This window comes from Lethenteron reissneri, chromosome 7 (assembly GCF_015708825.2).
Source record: "Lethenteron reissneri isolate LAM-NWPU_2019-01 chromosome 7, ASM1570882v1, whole genome shotgun sequence".
NCBI classification, from domain to species: Eukaryota; Metazoa; Chordata; class Hyperoartia; order Petromyzontiformes; family Petromyzontidae; genus Lethenteron; species Lethenteron reissneri.
Window position 1 is genome coordinate 9,651,967 of NC_083785.1, and position 16,715 is coordinate 9,668,681.

Here is a 16,715-nt window from a genome sequence, read left to right on the forward strand (position 1 = left end):
AAACGAATATGAACCTCTTTTTTGTGAAGTTCTATCAAGGGCAGTCCCCCCCCCCCCCGCCAACGTTTAATTGGGGTCACGCAAATAAAGAACGCTCTGCAACAAGTGCAGTCACACATTTATCAGCCGCCATAATAATAATTTCAACCTGTAATGCACCGCACAACAATGAATGACTCAAAAGGCACGAGCATGAACCGGAAAGAAGTGGGAGTAAGGCAGCCAGGTGGTGAGCCGTGCCAAATTTTCTCCCACACCTCCCCCGCGCACCTCCAAGCTCTGCAGTCCTCTATATATATAAATGCAATTTATAGCGCGCGCAAATTTGCGGACGTAACGGCCGCAACTCAGAGGCGCGGAGCCAAGCTCAGAGTCGCTCGAAAGCTCGTGGTTATAGAGGTGAGTTTTTAAGTCTCTCTTGAAGGAGGCGATTGAGGTGATGCTGCGAATGTGCAGAGGAATATCGTTCCAGACTGTTGGGGCTGCCACCGAGAAGCGGCGCATAGCCGTGACCATCCTGGATCTTGGTATCAAGAGGAGGTCGTGAGTCGCCCTGCGCAGGCATCTGCCGTGTGCTGAGCTGCAAGTTGTCTATAATGAAGAAAGGTACGGCGGGCAGGCAGATGTGAAGGGCATTGTGGCAGAGGCAGGCGATCTTGTATATGACGCTACTGGCGATGGGTAGCCAGTTGAGGGCACGGAGACAGGCTAGTGAGTCGAGACGGGGATGAGTGTGGCCAATTATGACGCGTGCCAGGTTGTTTTGTAGTCTTTGAAGTTTTTTTAGGTTGCCAGTAGAGGTCCGGACTAGGACGGAGTTGCAATAGGCAAGGCGTGACCCAACTATGCAGCATGCCAATGTGTTGGCAATTTCAGTGGAGATGAGAGGACGTAGGTGTCGGAGAGCCTTCAGGTGAAAGTTACATGAACCGATGATATGGTTGGTTTGACGGTCGAAGGATAAAGCTGAATCTATATACAAAAATACATTATTGTCAAATTCCCAAGTGTTTTACGTGGTCAATCCACTGCTGGATGGAGGCCCACGCCCTGAAGCCTCCAGCATGTCTCAGGATCCTGCCATGCGATGATCCACATAGCGCCATCGCACAGGAACTGATTTCGTCGCTACCGTTCCCTCGGTGGACTCGCTCTGGGATGCAATTTCACTCCTTGGCTGCGACGCCGTCATTAACTTTTACCATCTGCCACAATTCCCTGCCAGTGATGCATTCTGCCCAAGCCCACTTAATTTTCTCAAACAGTTTGAATTATCTTCTTGGTTCTTTCGGTAAAGTCACGTAGAAGGGAAGTAATAAAATAATACAAATAAAACATAATAAAAAAATTCTCACGACGTTTCGGCCACAACGCAAGCAGCCGTCCTCAGGTGAAGAATGAAAGACCACCAAGCTTGGAGCGTATATTTAAGCTGGGTTGGAGGGGGAAGAAGAGCACCTTGACAAAAAAACATTTATGGGAAATGCGTAGGAGGTGGGCGGGGGGGTTTCAAAGTCATATTATCAGCAGCATCAAAGGGAGGACGGCTGCTTGTATTGTGGCCGAAACGTCGTGAGAATGATTTTATTATGTTTTATTTTTATTATTCTATTACTTCCCTTCTACGTGACTTTACCGAAAGAACCAAGAAGATGAATCCCTGCAGTCACGAAAGCTTTAAATCGAAGTTTGAATTATGTCATGAGGCTGTCTATGTTATATAACACACGTGCGTTTTGTCTTCATGTCTCTCAATACGATTCCAAACGTGCATTTCTCCATGCTTGTGTGTTCTTTTTTAGATTGTTATTTTTTCGTGAATGACACACACATTGCATTGATGTGTTCCCTTTCCATTATCGAGTTCAACCATCCAAAAGCACTCCAACTTGCTCTTATCCATGACTAAAATGAAAAGTAAACTAAACAAGAACCTGGCAATACGGATTACAATGCATGCAAATGCATTCTGAAAGTCACCGACCGTGATAATCCCCAAAATATGAAGTAACACCTGTTATAGAGATTACAAGATACGCAAGGAAATTAACACACCTCAAACATGTGCACGATGTCTATTACAAAGTTATACAAATCTGGTCACGCGCACACACACACACACAAACCCATCAATTTAAAGACTCTGAACTCTTGCTTTATGATGCAGGACAAACAAGCGAGTGATATAATCTGAAGAACACAGTATTATTTACATTACGTTTACATTTGCTTTTACGGTAAAATAGAGGGTGACATATCGTAAAGTGTTTTTCTTTATTTTGCCCCATTAACATAAGCAAACACAAATTGATTCAGGCACGTACACAACTTTTGGCAAAAATTGAAAGACCAAAGTGGGAGAAACCCAGAGTTCAGACTGTGTTATTGACTTGGAAAGCAAGAATCGTACATGTTGATCCCTGACATGGGAAAATGTTAGATGTCATTAAGATAAAGCCCACCAAGCATGTCAAATAAAAGCATTTTTCATCGTATTGTTGGCAAAGCCAACAACACATTGATTCAGTGCTGTCAGTGTAATCACACCATTTGTCGGGCACATAAATGGCCCAGCAACTCAAAGCTCCTGACAACTCAGCTATACCACCAATGCCCGTGCAGTGACTAACTCAGAGACGATAAGACTTGGAGGCACTTCTTTATTAACTGGCACCATCGGGATTAACACACTTAATATTGAGTCCGTCTATTACACTGGTCAACACACTTTTTCTGGCCTAAGGTATTCCAACGGGTTTAAGGTAATAATTTCGGGGGTGCTGATTCCAAATCTGGCATCAGTTTTTGTCGATCACATCAGGTTTTTTTAGATATCAAATATTGCATTTTCAATAAAAACTTCAGAAGGAAAATATTAAATAAATGTGGATATTTACATAAAATTATATTATAAACACACTATCCTAAAAATACAGCACCATATTTTAACACTAAAGCAGTCACCGACTCGCAACAACTTGCAATCATAAGTGACAGAGTTAATTTCGGGTAAAATCAATGAAAATGGGGTACGCCGATAGCATAAAAATTACGTGATAGAGCAAATCTGAGATCAGATTTGGAATCAGCACCCTGAAATTAGTCTAAAACAGCTGCAAAAGTCCAGGCCAGAATTTTTTTTTTTTTGTTGACCAGTGTTACCGGCGACGCTACTCAGCCAGGACAGTTGGTTGGCTGTCTTGACTAGCGGCGCCCCGAGATGGTAGAGACAACGACGCGAAGAATGGTGAAGACGACGTGAAGAATGGCGACGATGGACTTGAGCAGCACGACAGGGTCCCCACTCCAACAACAGCCTCGAGGTCCCCCACAGGGGCCCCTCTTATACCGTCAGCGTGGCCTCGCTCCGTCCCCGGCCACAACCCCTTTCTGGAACCTACCAGCGGGTTCCTGGTGGGCCCCTTCTGTGATCTTTCCCCAAGATCCCCCTCTCGTGTATATCCTGGCCTGCTGACGTCAGGACTGCCACACGCCGCAGATCCCCTTTTCTGCCAGCAGCCAGCGCTATGCCACTACACCCGTATGATGGTTTTAGCTGACGGCAGGACGTGTGGCAAAATGTGTATGTAGCAGTGGCTTGCAAAATGAGTTGCCAGTAGGGCACGATGCTGCCATTGGTTTTCCAAATTATGTAATGAGTGACGAAAATACATCTGATCCGTGGAATGCAAAAGGAAAACATACCTCTTGGCCAGCTGGTAACTCCATCTTTAGTAGCTTGTGGGCACACTCCTCAAAATCCAAGCTGTAAAGATATAAAGGTAACAGCTGAAGACGAGTATTCAAACTTGAATTAGCACTATTATGTGTACATTCATTGTTCACTTTCTCCTTAGTGATACATGTTTTATGTAACCCATTCAAATGCAAAAAGAAAGAGATATACCCAAACTATGCAGGGAATTAGATTTTTGAGACCATAGTCACTTATGCATAGCAAAGACAAAATAATTACACACTTTAATTAGCTGAATGATAATTTTGGTAAGGATTTTTTTTTAAATATTCCTTAGCTTTTATATTTTCCCAACTTTCAAGACCGCTTTATTTCACTTTAATGCGTAATACAGTGGCCTATTTTCCACAAAGCATATTTCAGGCATTATTAAACCTCTGGAGTTACATTTTCTCTCAGCGAGTGCTGAAAAGTGGTTACACCGGGACCACCAAGCGGGTTTCTCTCCATGAAAAAATCATCAAAGCAGGCAGGGCACAAACAAAAGCAAAGATCCCCCGTATAGCCTTAATAGACTGTTGGAGCAAGCGCTGTTCGCGAGCACTTACGAAAGCCGACACCGCACACGAGGGGGTTGGGTTGTTTACACACCACACCAGGTACTCAATTGAGGCCGAGTCGACCTAGGGGAGGCCCAGGACCAGTTTAGGTAATCATCAATGGTGCTGGCCATGAGCGGGAATCGAACTCGGGTCGCCGGGTTCGTAGCACACTACCGCTCCCCACAAAGCAGGCAGGTACACACTCACACACAAACATATTGGGCTCAAACTACCGTTCACTAGGGCAAAGCCAACATCAAACTCTGCACCATATTTCGCCTGTATATTTGAATTAAAAAAACAATCCTAAATGTAACCGTTCACAAAGAGATAGAATTTGGCACAATGCTGCTGGTAATTTCAAAAGAAAACTATATAAATGCGCTACAAATTTAAATTGAACACTACTCAGAAAATTCTAATTTGTACAGAAAATTAAGAGCATTATATTTAATCGTTTAATTAACAGCATGTAGCAGATTGGTTAAAATGGTAAAAAATATTGATGCAGTCGAATTGGCTCACAATTAATACGATTTTACATTCAACCAGACTGTTAAAATACTTAAAACTCTACATTAATTTCTAAACGTAAGTTAACTATGGAAACACCACACAATTTTCAAATGAGCCGAAATGTACAGAGGGGATATTTATGAAGCTCTCTTCATTGAACTGTACAAAAATATTCCTTCGTATTTTTTTTTACTTAGAAACTTAAATCGGACTCGTATACCTGGCAAACGAAGAATGAATGTCATTACGGCACAAAACGATGGCTTTCTGACAAGTATGAACGATGACAAATGACAATATATATCCCATTGCCTTATGTAACAAAATGTTTCAAGCACGTATAGACGATACCAGAATCAAAGTGTTCTTCCCGCGAAGCTCCCCGTCCTTTCAATGCGTTTTACAAAAGTACTCGACACTTGCAAACTGTGCTTGTAGTTTACTGGGCACATCTGAAACAAAGCCAATCTGTGGCTCATGTGCAAAAATAAATGGACCGTTTTGCATGAAAATTGCTGATTTTATTGGGCTGCTTTGCTACGGAGCGAAAAAAAAATTCCCTGCGCAAAAATGTTTTTTTAATTAAAATTATTGCTTGGCTGTTCTTCAAACATCCATTAGGGTTCTATGCGTATCACAGACACCTAGCGTGGCATAAAGAGCATCGACCTGACCTTGAAATATGCAGTTCAGACTATTTTCCGGGTTTGTTCTGGGAAGGACGAAATGGCAGAGCACAAAATGTAAGTGCTGCACAATTAATCGTGGATCCCAGTGAGGGAATTAAAGTACACATTTTCCCATGAGCAATTGAAGTCTTCCATTAGGTCTAATGCACATTTCCATACAATTTAAATGACTGTAGCTCTACACAGTCCCGTTTAATAAAGCTGATTTTGTAACGTAAAAACAATCTTAGATTCAGCACTAATTGGACGGTACCTATTATACGAGGGGAAATTGTATAGGATAACTAGGTATGCCTCATTCAGACATTTGAACATATCTTCCACACAAACATCAGTGTATACTTTTGACTTAAAACGTTCGTGACTGCAGGAATTCATATTCTATGGTTCTTTCGGTAAAGTCAGGTAGAAATTTTTTCTTTATAATAAAATGATAAAAATGAAAATAAAGTGAATGAAAAATAATAAAAATATCACGTTTCGATCGCAACGCCATAGAATATCAGTGTATACCTTATTTGTGTAAAAACATTAGAAATGTTATACGAGTAAAACATCATCCGCACCTAGTTTACACAACAAAGGCTCATTCCTAACATCGTGCTTCAGCTGCACCGAACCTCACAAAAATAATATTCAGGACCTACCTTGGCTCCTCCCACCCTCAACCAGTATATATACAAATACTGTTTCTTGGAATTTCTCTCACTTGATACAGCTATCGTGCTGTGACGGTTCCACCTGAAGACGGAAGCTTGTGTTGCCTCCGAAACGTCGTGATTTTTTTTTGATTTTTATTTTCCTTTTATTAATTAAATTTTTTTACCTACGTGACTTTACCGAAAAAACCTAAGAATATGAATCCTTGCAGTCACGAAAGCTTCAAATCTAGAATATCGAACACCAACGCACTGTGTGTGTTCAACATTAACGAGTTCGATACAAAGATGGAAAATAGAATGTTCCCTTCATTATTCGCGAGGGATACATTCCGGAGATGCCTGTGAATAGTACATTTTGCTGAAAACGATATTGGCCTATGAAAACCTTTTTAATGAATACTCTTAGTTCTTTCGGTAAAGTCACGTAGGTAAAAAAATTTAATTTAAATTAATAAAAATAAAATAATAAAATCACGACGTTTCGGAGGCAACACAAGTCTCCGTCATCACCTGATTTTTTTACCTACGTGACTTTACCGAAAGAACTAAGAGTATGAATCCTTGCAGTCACGAAAGCTTCAAATCTAGAACTTTTTAATGAAATGCATTAAATAAGTAAATAAGCTATTAGATAAGTGAAAATTATCATAATAATATCTCTCATCACATCTCATCTCTTTCTAACATCAGATTCTCCCTCATCACTTTCTTTCTCTCACTCGATGGAGTCATGTAGAGTTCCAGATGCAATTCGTGGAAAGGCAAAGTCGCAGATAGCAAGTTCGTGAATAACGAGGGGCAAATGCATTAAATGGGTTGACCTTTACAAATAAGAATGTTTTTAAAAAAATAAAGCCTTAAAAAATGCTGTAGTCAATTTTTGGGAAATCTGATTTGCTGTTCAATGGCTTGTAAATGCCACAAACATACGAGATCCCTAAAGGCCAGAATAATGTCAAAATAAATGTCTCCATATTATTTTTACTGGTCCCACTGTAATGTCCAACGTTGCAAAAGGTTAAGGTTTCAAGGCTATTGTGTTACAAAATACAGAAAGGTTCAGAGCACTTCCCCAAGCACCAAACATTTGGAATCATTACAAAACCAAAATCTAATCCAGCAGGAAAATTTACTAAAACACAAGTAGCCTTTACGTATCAAGGAAAAGTTAAACTTTTTTTTATCGCAAATTGTGTACACACAATGATCAATGAAGTACAAACCACAGTAGTTTTTGACCTTTACATGTGTAGGTTATACTTTCATGCTTAGGTTTTTGCAATGATTTTACAAACTGCTAGAATATGTCAGGCCGTCAAAATGTAGACGTAATTAGATGAGGGGCACGCAATGAGCTGGATAATATTGGCCTGGTAAGCCGATATGTTGACGGACTATAACGCATTTTACTTTAAAGTGGAGAAGCGGAGATTGTAGACTCCAACATAATTTCCAATATACATTGGTAAAACATACACCAGTCATTCCTTGTGCTCTGCATCCATATGCCTTTAGTTAATTGTAGTTAATGCTTCTTTTCATGAACAATAACACCTTCATTGCATGCATAAACCCCATTATGTGTTGTTGAGCATTTCTACTAGTACCGTGCATAGATCTCCATTCATTTTGCACAAAAATAGAACATATCTGTGAGTCTGTCACACTCGAGGCTTTCCAGGCCAATATTATCCAGCAACATTTTGTATTTGTTTAACATGCCTTACTGTACTGATGAAATCCAAAGGATTAAAATAAGCCAGAGTGTGTTTGTTTAAACAAATACTGAGAGAAAAAAAACATTTTATTTATGTTGAGAAAACGACCATATCAATGTTAATTTCAATCAATTGACAGGATTCATTTCATTCTAGGAACAAAAAGTATATATTGCATGAATAAAAATAACAGCACAGGTTCATCAAACCTCATCAGAGTGCCACATAACCTTCTGAGACCAGATATTTTAAAGACTTCATTACAAAGTTGAGGGAGGGAATGGCACAATAATTTCTGGCCATGCAATTAGTACTTATAGACTTAAAACATGTTCGTGACTTCCTTAGTTTTCCAATACTTTGCACTCCTATCAGTCTTTATATTGTTTGTTATTGTTTTTGGGTATTTGGATGTGATACATTTTCACGTGATAAGCCACTTCGTTGAGCTATCATTTGTGGCCAGACCACTTCCGAGAAAAGAGCTACATAGCTCAGTGGGCCTTACCTGGTTACATAAAATTTCTAAGTAACTTTCTGACCCATCCTGACTGGACATCTGTGAAAAAGAGCTTCCTAGCTCATCGGATTCTTCCAGTCTAAATAAAGACTCTTGCTTCTAATAAAACACTATGCAGCAGAAGGACCAGTGGCCACAACCTGCACAAACCAAGTGACGGATGAGGCCAAACCAGGATGATGCATCCGAGTGAAAGTTGTAAACAGAATATAAGAGGACAAAGGTCAGCTACAGAAGCGATGTTTCCACCTTTGTCTGAAAAGAACACTGACTGTACCAAACGCCACTGCCAAGAGATGGCATTGACCCGACTCTTGATTAATGAGACCTCCAGCGCCACCCTTGGATCTTCAGACCGAGCACGATTAGCACGTGAGTTGTAAGTGGCTGCAAGATTTGTTTTGCTTAGAGCCGTGTGGTTAACTGTAAATGCTAGTCACGGGCCTGTGTGATTAATCGTTAATCTATGTAAAACACAACTTGTGGGTCATACAGGAGGTGAGTCTGCCTAATCTTTCCTGCCACAAAAGAATCCAAAGCTTGTTAATTATACATCACTCACTGTGCAACTGCCAATTTTTAGAATGTTCGATGTTTAGGGAAAATCCCCATGGGAATATACTCAAGAGAGTTTTTCAGAACCATCACAAGGAGATTTCGAGAGCATCATTATGGGTGACCTCACTAATGCTAATCACGTACCCTTTGCAACAGCCTACGCCTGCTGCTAGAGTTACCTTGCGTCTGCCTAAATAGTATTTGATTGCTGCAGCAATCATTGCAGCAGCAATCAAATCATTGCTTAAGTTAGGTATATTCTTTGGAATTCATCGCGACTGTGGAAGGATGGTGGAGTGGTGGCGCAGTGGATAGCGGCGCACTGCCCTATAACCGGAGCGACCAGAGTGTGACCACCGGCCAGGGACTAACATAATTGGCGAGGCGATATCTGAAATGGTTCGGAGCACCCCTCTCTCCTCTGAACCCGTGCTGACCATCCTGGTGAAAGTAAGGTTAATAAACCTCGTAAATTCATGGGGAAGCAGTGCACTTCGACCAGCAGTAGACAGGCAAGGGGCTGCACATTTGTACATTTATTGTGATGTATGAAGTCACGATGCGCAGCAAAGAAAGGGCTCAGTTCGGTGACTGCTGACTGAAATCAGTGATCCCACGTCGGAGAATAACCGTGGAAAATGACCCATCTTTCCTTTCCTCAAAAAACATGATCCAGTGCTTCTTCGTGCTGTGGAGGGTGGTTTGGCGTGGGAAAATATAGCGCGTATCCAAATATAGCTATTGCGGTTGGGCTCGAACGAATTTAGTATTCTGAATCATGCACATGATGTTCTTTTCGTGCAATCATTTGTGATCCAGATTGAGACCATGAACTCACTATACTATAAACTCTGGTTTAATCCCAGTGAAAATGTATGACTTTGCCAACACACACAAAAACTACATAGATGACAGATGTTCACTGCATCTCACACTGATTTGTTTTCTAGATATTGTCCACTTCATAACCCGCAATCACTGTTGCATGTAATGCACTGTTATATTAAGTTCAATTTGGAAATGTGCAATTATAATTTTAACAATTTAACTTATGCCATATTTACAATTAAGGATCCAACCTGGAGGAAAAAAGGCCCAATACATTATCACAGTAGTCTAATATTGATTATACCGAACAACTATCATTAAATTTGTGTTGCATGCAAAATGTATTATATTTGGGTTGGGGCGAAAGCTAAAAGAACATTGTATATATGCAATGAAAAATCACAATTTTACTGGCGAATGAGTGTTTTACAACCACAATTAATATAATAATTAACTACCTTGTAGTCTATGCAATAAATGTGCTTGCAAAGCCATTGTGTCATGATCGGGTCCCCCCCCCCCCAACTCCTAACCCCATACACACATACTCCTCCATCTTCATTCCCCTATATTTAGTTTAATTACAGATTACTTTAAATACTAATATCAATTGTGACCAACGCTGAAATAACTTAATGATGAGTGAAATGTTCCCAATGAGTAATGATCTGAATGAACATTACATTACCCGCGTCTACGGCTTCCTATCCTGCCAACTTTCACAGTTAGCCGAGCGAACAAGACAGCCCTTCATTTAACCTTCACGCCAGCGCTGTGGAAAGCGCAGCTCAACCAATGCGACCGCCGTGGACGACTGTAATGTACGAAACCATTTATAAAAAACCCTCAGAGGAGGGAAACAAGCAAAGCTAACGTACATCTTGTTGCGACGGCCGAAAAACCAGAGATTATTTCACAGTCCGAAGAGGCAATGACAAACTGGATTGTTAAAATACACTCATCTTCTTGGTTCTTTCGGTAAAGTCATTGTAGAAGGGAAGTAATAAAACAATAAAAATAAAACATAATAAAATAAAATATGTTTTATTTTTATTGTTTTATTACTTCCCTTCTACGTGACTTTACCAAAAGAACCAAATAGATGAATCCCTGCAGTCACGAAAGCTTTAAATCGAAAAATACACTCAATTCCTCGTCACCATACAAGGCCGCGCAGCTCCGATTGGCACGGTTGGCCACATGCGGTGCGAAAGAGGTTAAACAAACACGCACATACATAGGAGGCCAACATCTTGCGTGATCCAAGACTTTAGCTGTAAGGGAGTAAGTATAGAAGTGCCTACGACGCTATAAAATGGTCCACTTGTGCGGTGCTTAATGGTCTTGGCACTGAAGCTGATGACTGCACACAATATCCATTGAAAATTGTCGTCTGAACCTCCTTCAGTCATGTTCAACTCTTCGGAGGATGAGCAGCAACTGGTGATTGCTCACATGTTGAGTGCACATTAAGCTCTAGGGAGCCTGAATAAAAAAAAAATTGCCAATTGATCAGGCGGTAGCAAAAGCCTTGATCCATCTGTACTCTTAGACTGTAGCTGGCAAATTACATTAGCACATCTATAAAAAGAACAAAATATAAAAACCATTAATGCGTGGTTCCTGTAAAGCTTTCCAGTAGGCATTTATCCTTGCAAGTATTTATTAAAATAAAATGTCACGTTTCACACCACAAACGGACATGATGTCACATGTAGTGACATCACCGGCAGGGAAGAGGAGGTGCTTGCATGGCATGTGATGTCATAAGATGATGTCGCATGCAATGTCAAAGCAACTTTATGAGTGCTGAATTTTGTCCCTAAATATTGGACGATCTTTTAATCAATGTGGTGGGCTTTCTGTAAGCAAAGCCCCAAAAAGCAATACAAACTTTCTATAAAGTTGCGGTCACATTTGATAATATTTACAATAGTTAAATTTATAGTGCATTTCAGACAGACAAAAAAAGGCCATAGAGATAATATAATAACACTTTCAACCTCAGTTGGCAAGTGTTAAAAAGAAGGTAACAATTTGCTGCAGGTTAATACAACTTTTGGAGACCTGGAAACAGGCATTAACCGTATTTGTGACGTTAATTAAATCCTATATTAAATTAAAGTTCAGAGTACAAGATCTGCATAATAAGTGGAATAGCAATAATAACGGCTAAAATTGAGTCTCTTCAAGTACTCACTGGACGGTTAATGAAAATGAACTTTGGATTTCAAAGGGCATTCACTGCAGGGTACAAAGAAATCTGGTGAGACTTTGTAAAAAAAACAAGTTCCAACAAAAGCTCACCTTCAATACTCTTAGCTGCATAATAGGCAATATTTCACCGTTATACAAGGAAGAACACAATTACATAATCAATAGTATACTTCCGCAGCTATTCACAGTCAAAAAGAATGCCCTCTCAGCTGCCCGATTCATCCTGCACCACTGTATCACTTTAACTCTCCGATGTAATCTCACCGATACGGGCTATAGAAAGCAATGTGCATGGTCTGTGGGCACTATTCAGCCTTCCCGACACTCCTGGTATTGATTCCTAACTCCCCCCACCCCCGCATTAGATTAATATCATTCCGTGTAACCTGAAGACATCAAGCCAGCAAGAACAGAGGACACCTAGACTGGCTTTACACACAAAGTCAATCAAGGTGCAATTTGTTTTTATGAAAAATAAGGTGTGGCCGAGAAGACCAAACAACGTTAAGTAAAACAATTATATCTGCAAATCCATGACCAAGTCTAATTTTAAACCTGATTTTCTGCAACAATTCCATAATTTGCGACAAAAATCTACCGAATTTATTTCGGAATATTTTTTTCACAACAAAACGTTTCGTCTCTTATTCAAGGGCCCATTTAAAAACTGGTCATCGGAAAACATTTAAAACTGCAATTGTCATCAGGCCCCATGGTGTAAAGAGCAGTCTCCAATTCCTCTGTTCTGCAATCTCTTTGATATGGGGCCTTTGCCCAAAATGTCACCCATTATATTTCCTTTTAAGATAGTATTATTGACAAATGTGTTGAGTTTTATATTGGAATTGCAACGCTTATAAATGAAAGGAGCGGTGATAGAGTCGTTAGCACACAGAGCTATGAACCAAGCATCCTGGATGCGATTCCCGGCCACGGCTAATACCAGTGGCGAGTGATATCCAAACTGGCCCTGGGTAATCTTAACCAACCCACAGTAACCAGCTTGAAGTATGGTCAAACAAGCTTCACAACAGACACGGGCCTCGGTAGCCCTTCATCCAGTTGAGCATGTATCATTGTCTTCATTTGTTACATGCATTATAATTGCATACTGCACTTCCCACACCTTTTCCATTTGCAGATCTCCCACGAATTATGACGTATATAGTCTCCATGGGCTCTCACCTGAACATGATGAAGCTGACATTAAAAAGCAATCAAAGCAGCACAGGGTTAACAAGTACGATCATGTTACTACATCTTATGCAAGTTTCTCTCCACATTTCACACATGATTGCTCTTGAGAGCTGCTCACAGCCAGAACAGCAGGACACACTTTAATAGCCCACCACACATCACTGTGCTCACTACGTCTAATTTTCATCATTGTCTCCTTTTTGCAAAGTGCATCGCGGTGTAATATGGGTCCTGCTTAAAATACGTTTTTCAAAAATCCATCGCTCAAACGCACGGCCACGATGTGTGGTGCCAATAATTTTTTTTAAAATTCTATGGTAGAAGGTACGACTTTAAAACGATACACACATCGAACGCTTTTCAGAATCAAAAGTATGTGCTAATGAGACAATAATTTCAAGCTGAGAATGTGTTTATGCGTTTTCCAAAACCTCCCCCCCCAAACCAACCCTGTCCACGCATATAAACATTTTTGTCTCGAGTATTCACGATAAAATACGGACGTTGTTGGACTAACGGGCAGCAGCGGCAGCAGCCGCGTCCGAGTCCTTGCAAAAAAACAACAATGGCATTACACCCTGTGAGGAACGGCTGGGTTTCCACATAAAAATTCCGAATTCAAAGCAGTTTTAACAGTTTACCCTTTCAGTAGGAAATACAAACTCTGCACCAGTGGAATCACTTCGACTTTCTTTTTGTATTTCTGGCAAATACACACCGAAACTGTATCGAATTACATAACTTCACAAGGGGTTTAATGTTTCGTATTTTCGTTCCAAACTTAAGCATTAATATATGGAAGTTATAAAGACTGAATAACCGATGTATATCAATAATTTATGAATCTCAGATGAGATGCGCAGGAATAGTTATTATTATAGTTATTCAAAGTTGAGGGTCGACGGATATTTATGCTCATATTCAAGTATCTACAAAAAGTACTGCAGCATGAGGGTCAGTAGATGACATTTACAGGAGAGAAGTACGTTGTTTTTTTTATAACTCAATCCACATGTCGGTCAACAGCTTTGCATGGGATGGATGAAAGATCTTCAATGGCAAATATATAAGAGATGTAAATGTGCAAAACTGAAGGCAATTTATATATCTGCAGATATATTTAAAAGCAAACCTGAGCAATAACTAAAGTAGATTACATCAATAACACGTTCAAGTTCACACACTCGAAATCTGCTCCGTGCCAAAGAATCAGATATCGGTCACCACTTACGTTAGACCCGGCCGCTAATCAAACCCGGGTCAACGGGTGCATAGCAGTGTCCTAACTACCGCGCCACTGCTCCCCCTTGACTTGTATCCATTTCTGTCTTGATATCACGTTCTGTGAGATCTAAGGGCGTTTTTTTTTTCACGGCAAGGACCCTCAAACCACCATCTCAAGTCCTTGGCCGACCCCTCTGAAGCCATGAACCACATTTTCTTTCACCTTCCACCCCAGTGGGTTTGACTAAATGAGAAGGAAGCACTGGAGAGAGCTCAAACGCAGAGATGAGCAAACGTGACGATGTCCCCCGAGAGGTTGCCATGAGAGGTGGAAACACAGGGAATCACCTTCATCTCTTACTCCCAATGTCAAGGAGATGTCTAAAATGCCACGGGGTGGAACAGATTTCAAGAGTAAGGAGTGGAGTGTGCCAAAGGCTGTAAGGTAAGCCAGAGTTATGTGAACACATTCTTTGGGGTACAAGCGTTGAGGACTCTTTGGTTCTTTCGGTAAAGTCACGTAGATAAAAAATAAAAAAAAATAAAAGGAAAATAACTAAATTAAATCACCACGTTTCGGAGGCAACACAAGCTTCCGTCTTAAAGCTTTCGTGACTGCAGGGATTCATATTCTTGGCTGTCTTTCCAACAGCTCAAGTTTCTTCACCTGAGGACGGCTGCTTGCGTTGTGGCCGAAACGTCGTGAGAATTTTATCATTTTATGTTTTATGTTTATTATTTTATTATTTCCCTTCTACGTGACTTTACCGAAAGAACCAAGAATAAGCGTCCGTCATCAGGTGGAACAGCCACAGCAAAATTACTGTAACGAGTAGTCACTCACTACAGTAATAGTTATTTTAATTTTATTATTATTTTAATATTATTATTTTTCACCTACGTGACTTTACCGAAAGAACCAAAGAGTATGGATCCTTGCAGTCACGAAAACTTAAAATCTAGAATTGTTGACGAGTAGCGTGATGACGTCATGGGGTAGTGGGATGACGTCATGTCACGGGTATTGTAAGGGGGTACTTAAGGGGGAACCCCCCCCCCTCCCGTGACGTGAGCGGCGTCATTGTGGGAGCCCGGGAGTGTGGATCGGCTGTCGTGCTGTGACGGTTCCACCTGAAGACGGAAGCTTGTGTTGCCTCCGAAAACGTGGTGATTTTTATTTTATTTTTATTAATTTAAATTTTTTACCTACGTGACTTTACCGAAAAAACCTAAGAATATGGAAGAGGTCTCGAAGAGATAGCCGAGAGTAGAGCTCGAAGAAGCCTGTGAGAGCCGGCTGATAGTGAGTGAGGTTCTTCTCTCCTGTGAGTTGAGAGTGTTATTATACTGGTAGGAACTTCTGGTTACACCAGTCCACAGCGGATTATTGTGTCCGTCCATCGTGCAGGGAGGGGCTGGGTGGGGAGGGGAGGGTGGGGAAGGGCTGGGTGGCGAGGGTGGGGCTGGGTGGGGGGCCCGTGGTGCCCTTATAAAACTCAACGTTTAACCTACTCACGCCGGCTTGTGCCCACCCTCACAGTCGGGCATATTTGCGGAATACACCACGCCGCCGTTGACCCTGGCCATTGACCGAGCAACCCAACGTTCCTACCAGCTACCTCCGCAGGAATGTTTTAACAGTGTTTAATACAGGGATAAAGCCCTGACATGAAGTTCTGTCTCCGAGTGGTTCTACATCTCAAACACAAGCATAGATGCATGTATGGATTGGAGCAAGACAGTCACACCTGCACATGCATACACATGTGTAAAATACTCATTGGCATTGATGAGAAATGAACATGGCAACACACACAATTGGACTCAAGCATGCTATGCCAAGCTTGAACATTTACAGATGCTTGTGTACACAAAGGCACACGGCACCAATACAAATGTGCTTGACGCACATCAGCTCAGGCAGGGAGTGAACAATTTTTTTTTATCAACAGCATTGTTGGTTGTAGCTTCAGGTTGAAAATGTCCAAGGGGAAAAAACCAGCATTTCCAAAGCCTTTGGTGGTCCTCAAAGCTTTAGTCATGATGCTCTTCACGACAAACGTAATTCTTTATAGAGGTCTCGTCTCACGGTTGACTTACTGGGTACAACAGTAAATATCTTTTAACAACAAGCTGTCTCGGAGAAACATGGCCAGAGATAGTCAGGGGCCTATCTTCACTGACCTCCTGCGCCAGCTGAAGCAATGCCTGCCAAGCCATTGCTGATAAACTGCAAATTACAACAGGCAATTACATGCTGTCACTAGCTATGACCGTGGCCTACCCC

General features: G+C 41.1%; 1 protein-coding gene across 2 annotated transcripts in view; it reads right to left on the reverse strand.

The window, feature by feature from the left end:
* CWC22 (CWC22 spliceosome associated protein homolog) overlaps window positions 1-16,715 on the reverse strand; it is a 97,122-nt gene that overhangs the window by 46,991 nt on the left and 33,416 nt on the right. For both annotated transcript variants that reach the window (XM_061575279.1, XM_061575289.1), the window contains exon 11: window positions 3,706-3,766. In XM_061575279.1, coding sequence (XP_061431263.1) covers window positions 3,706-3,766 — 61 coding nt within the window. The remainder of the gene's footprint in view (window positions 1-3,705; window positions 3,767-16,715) is intronic.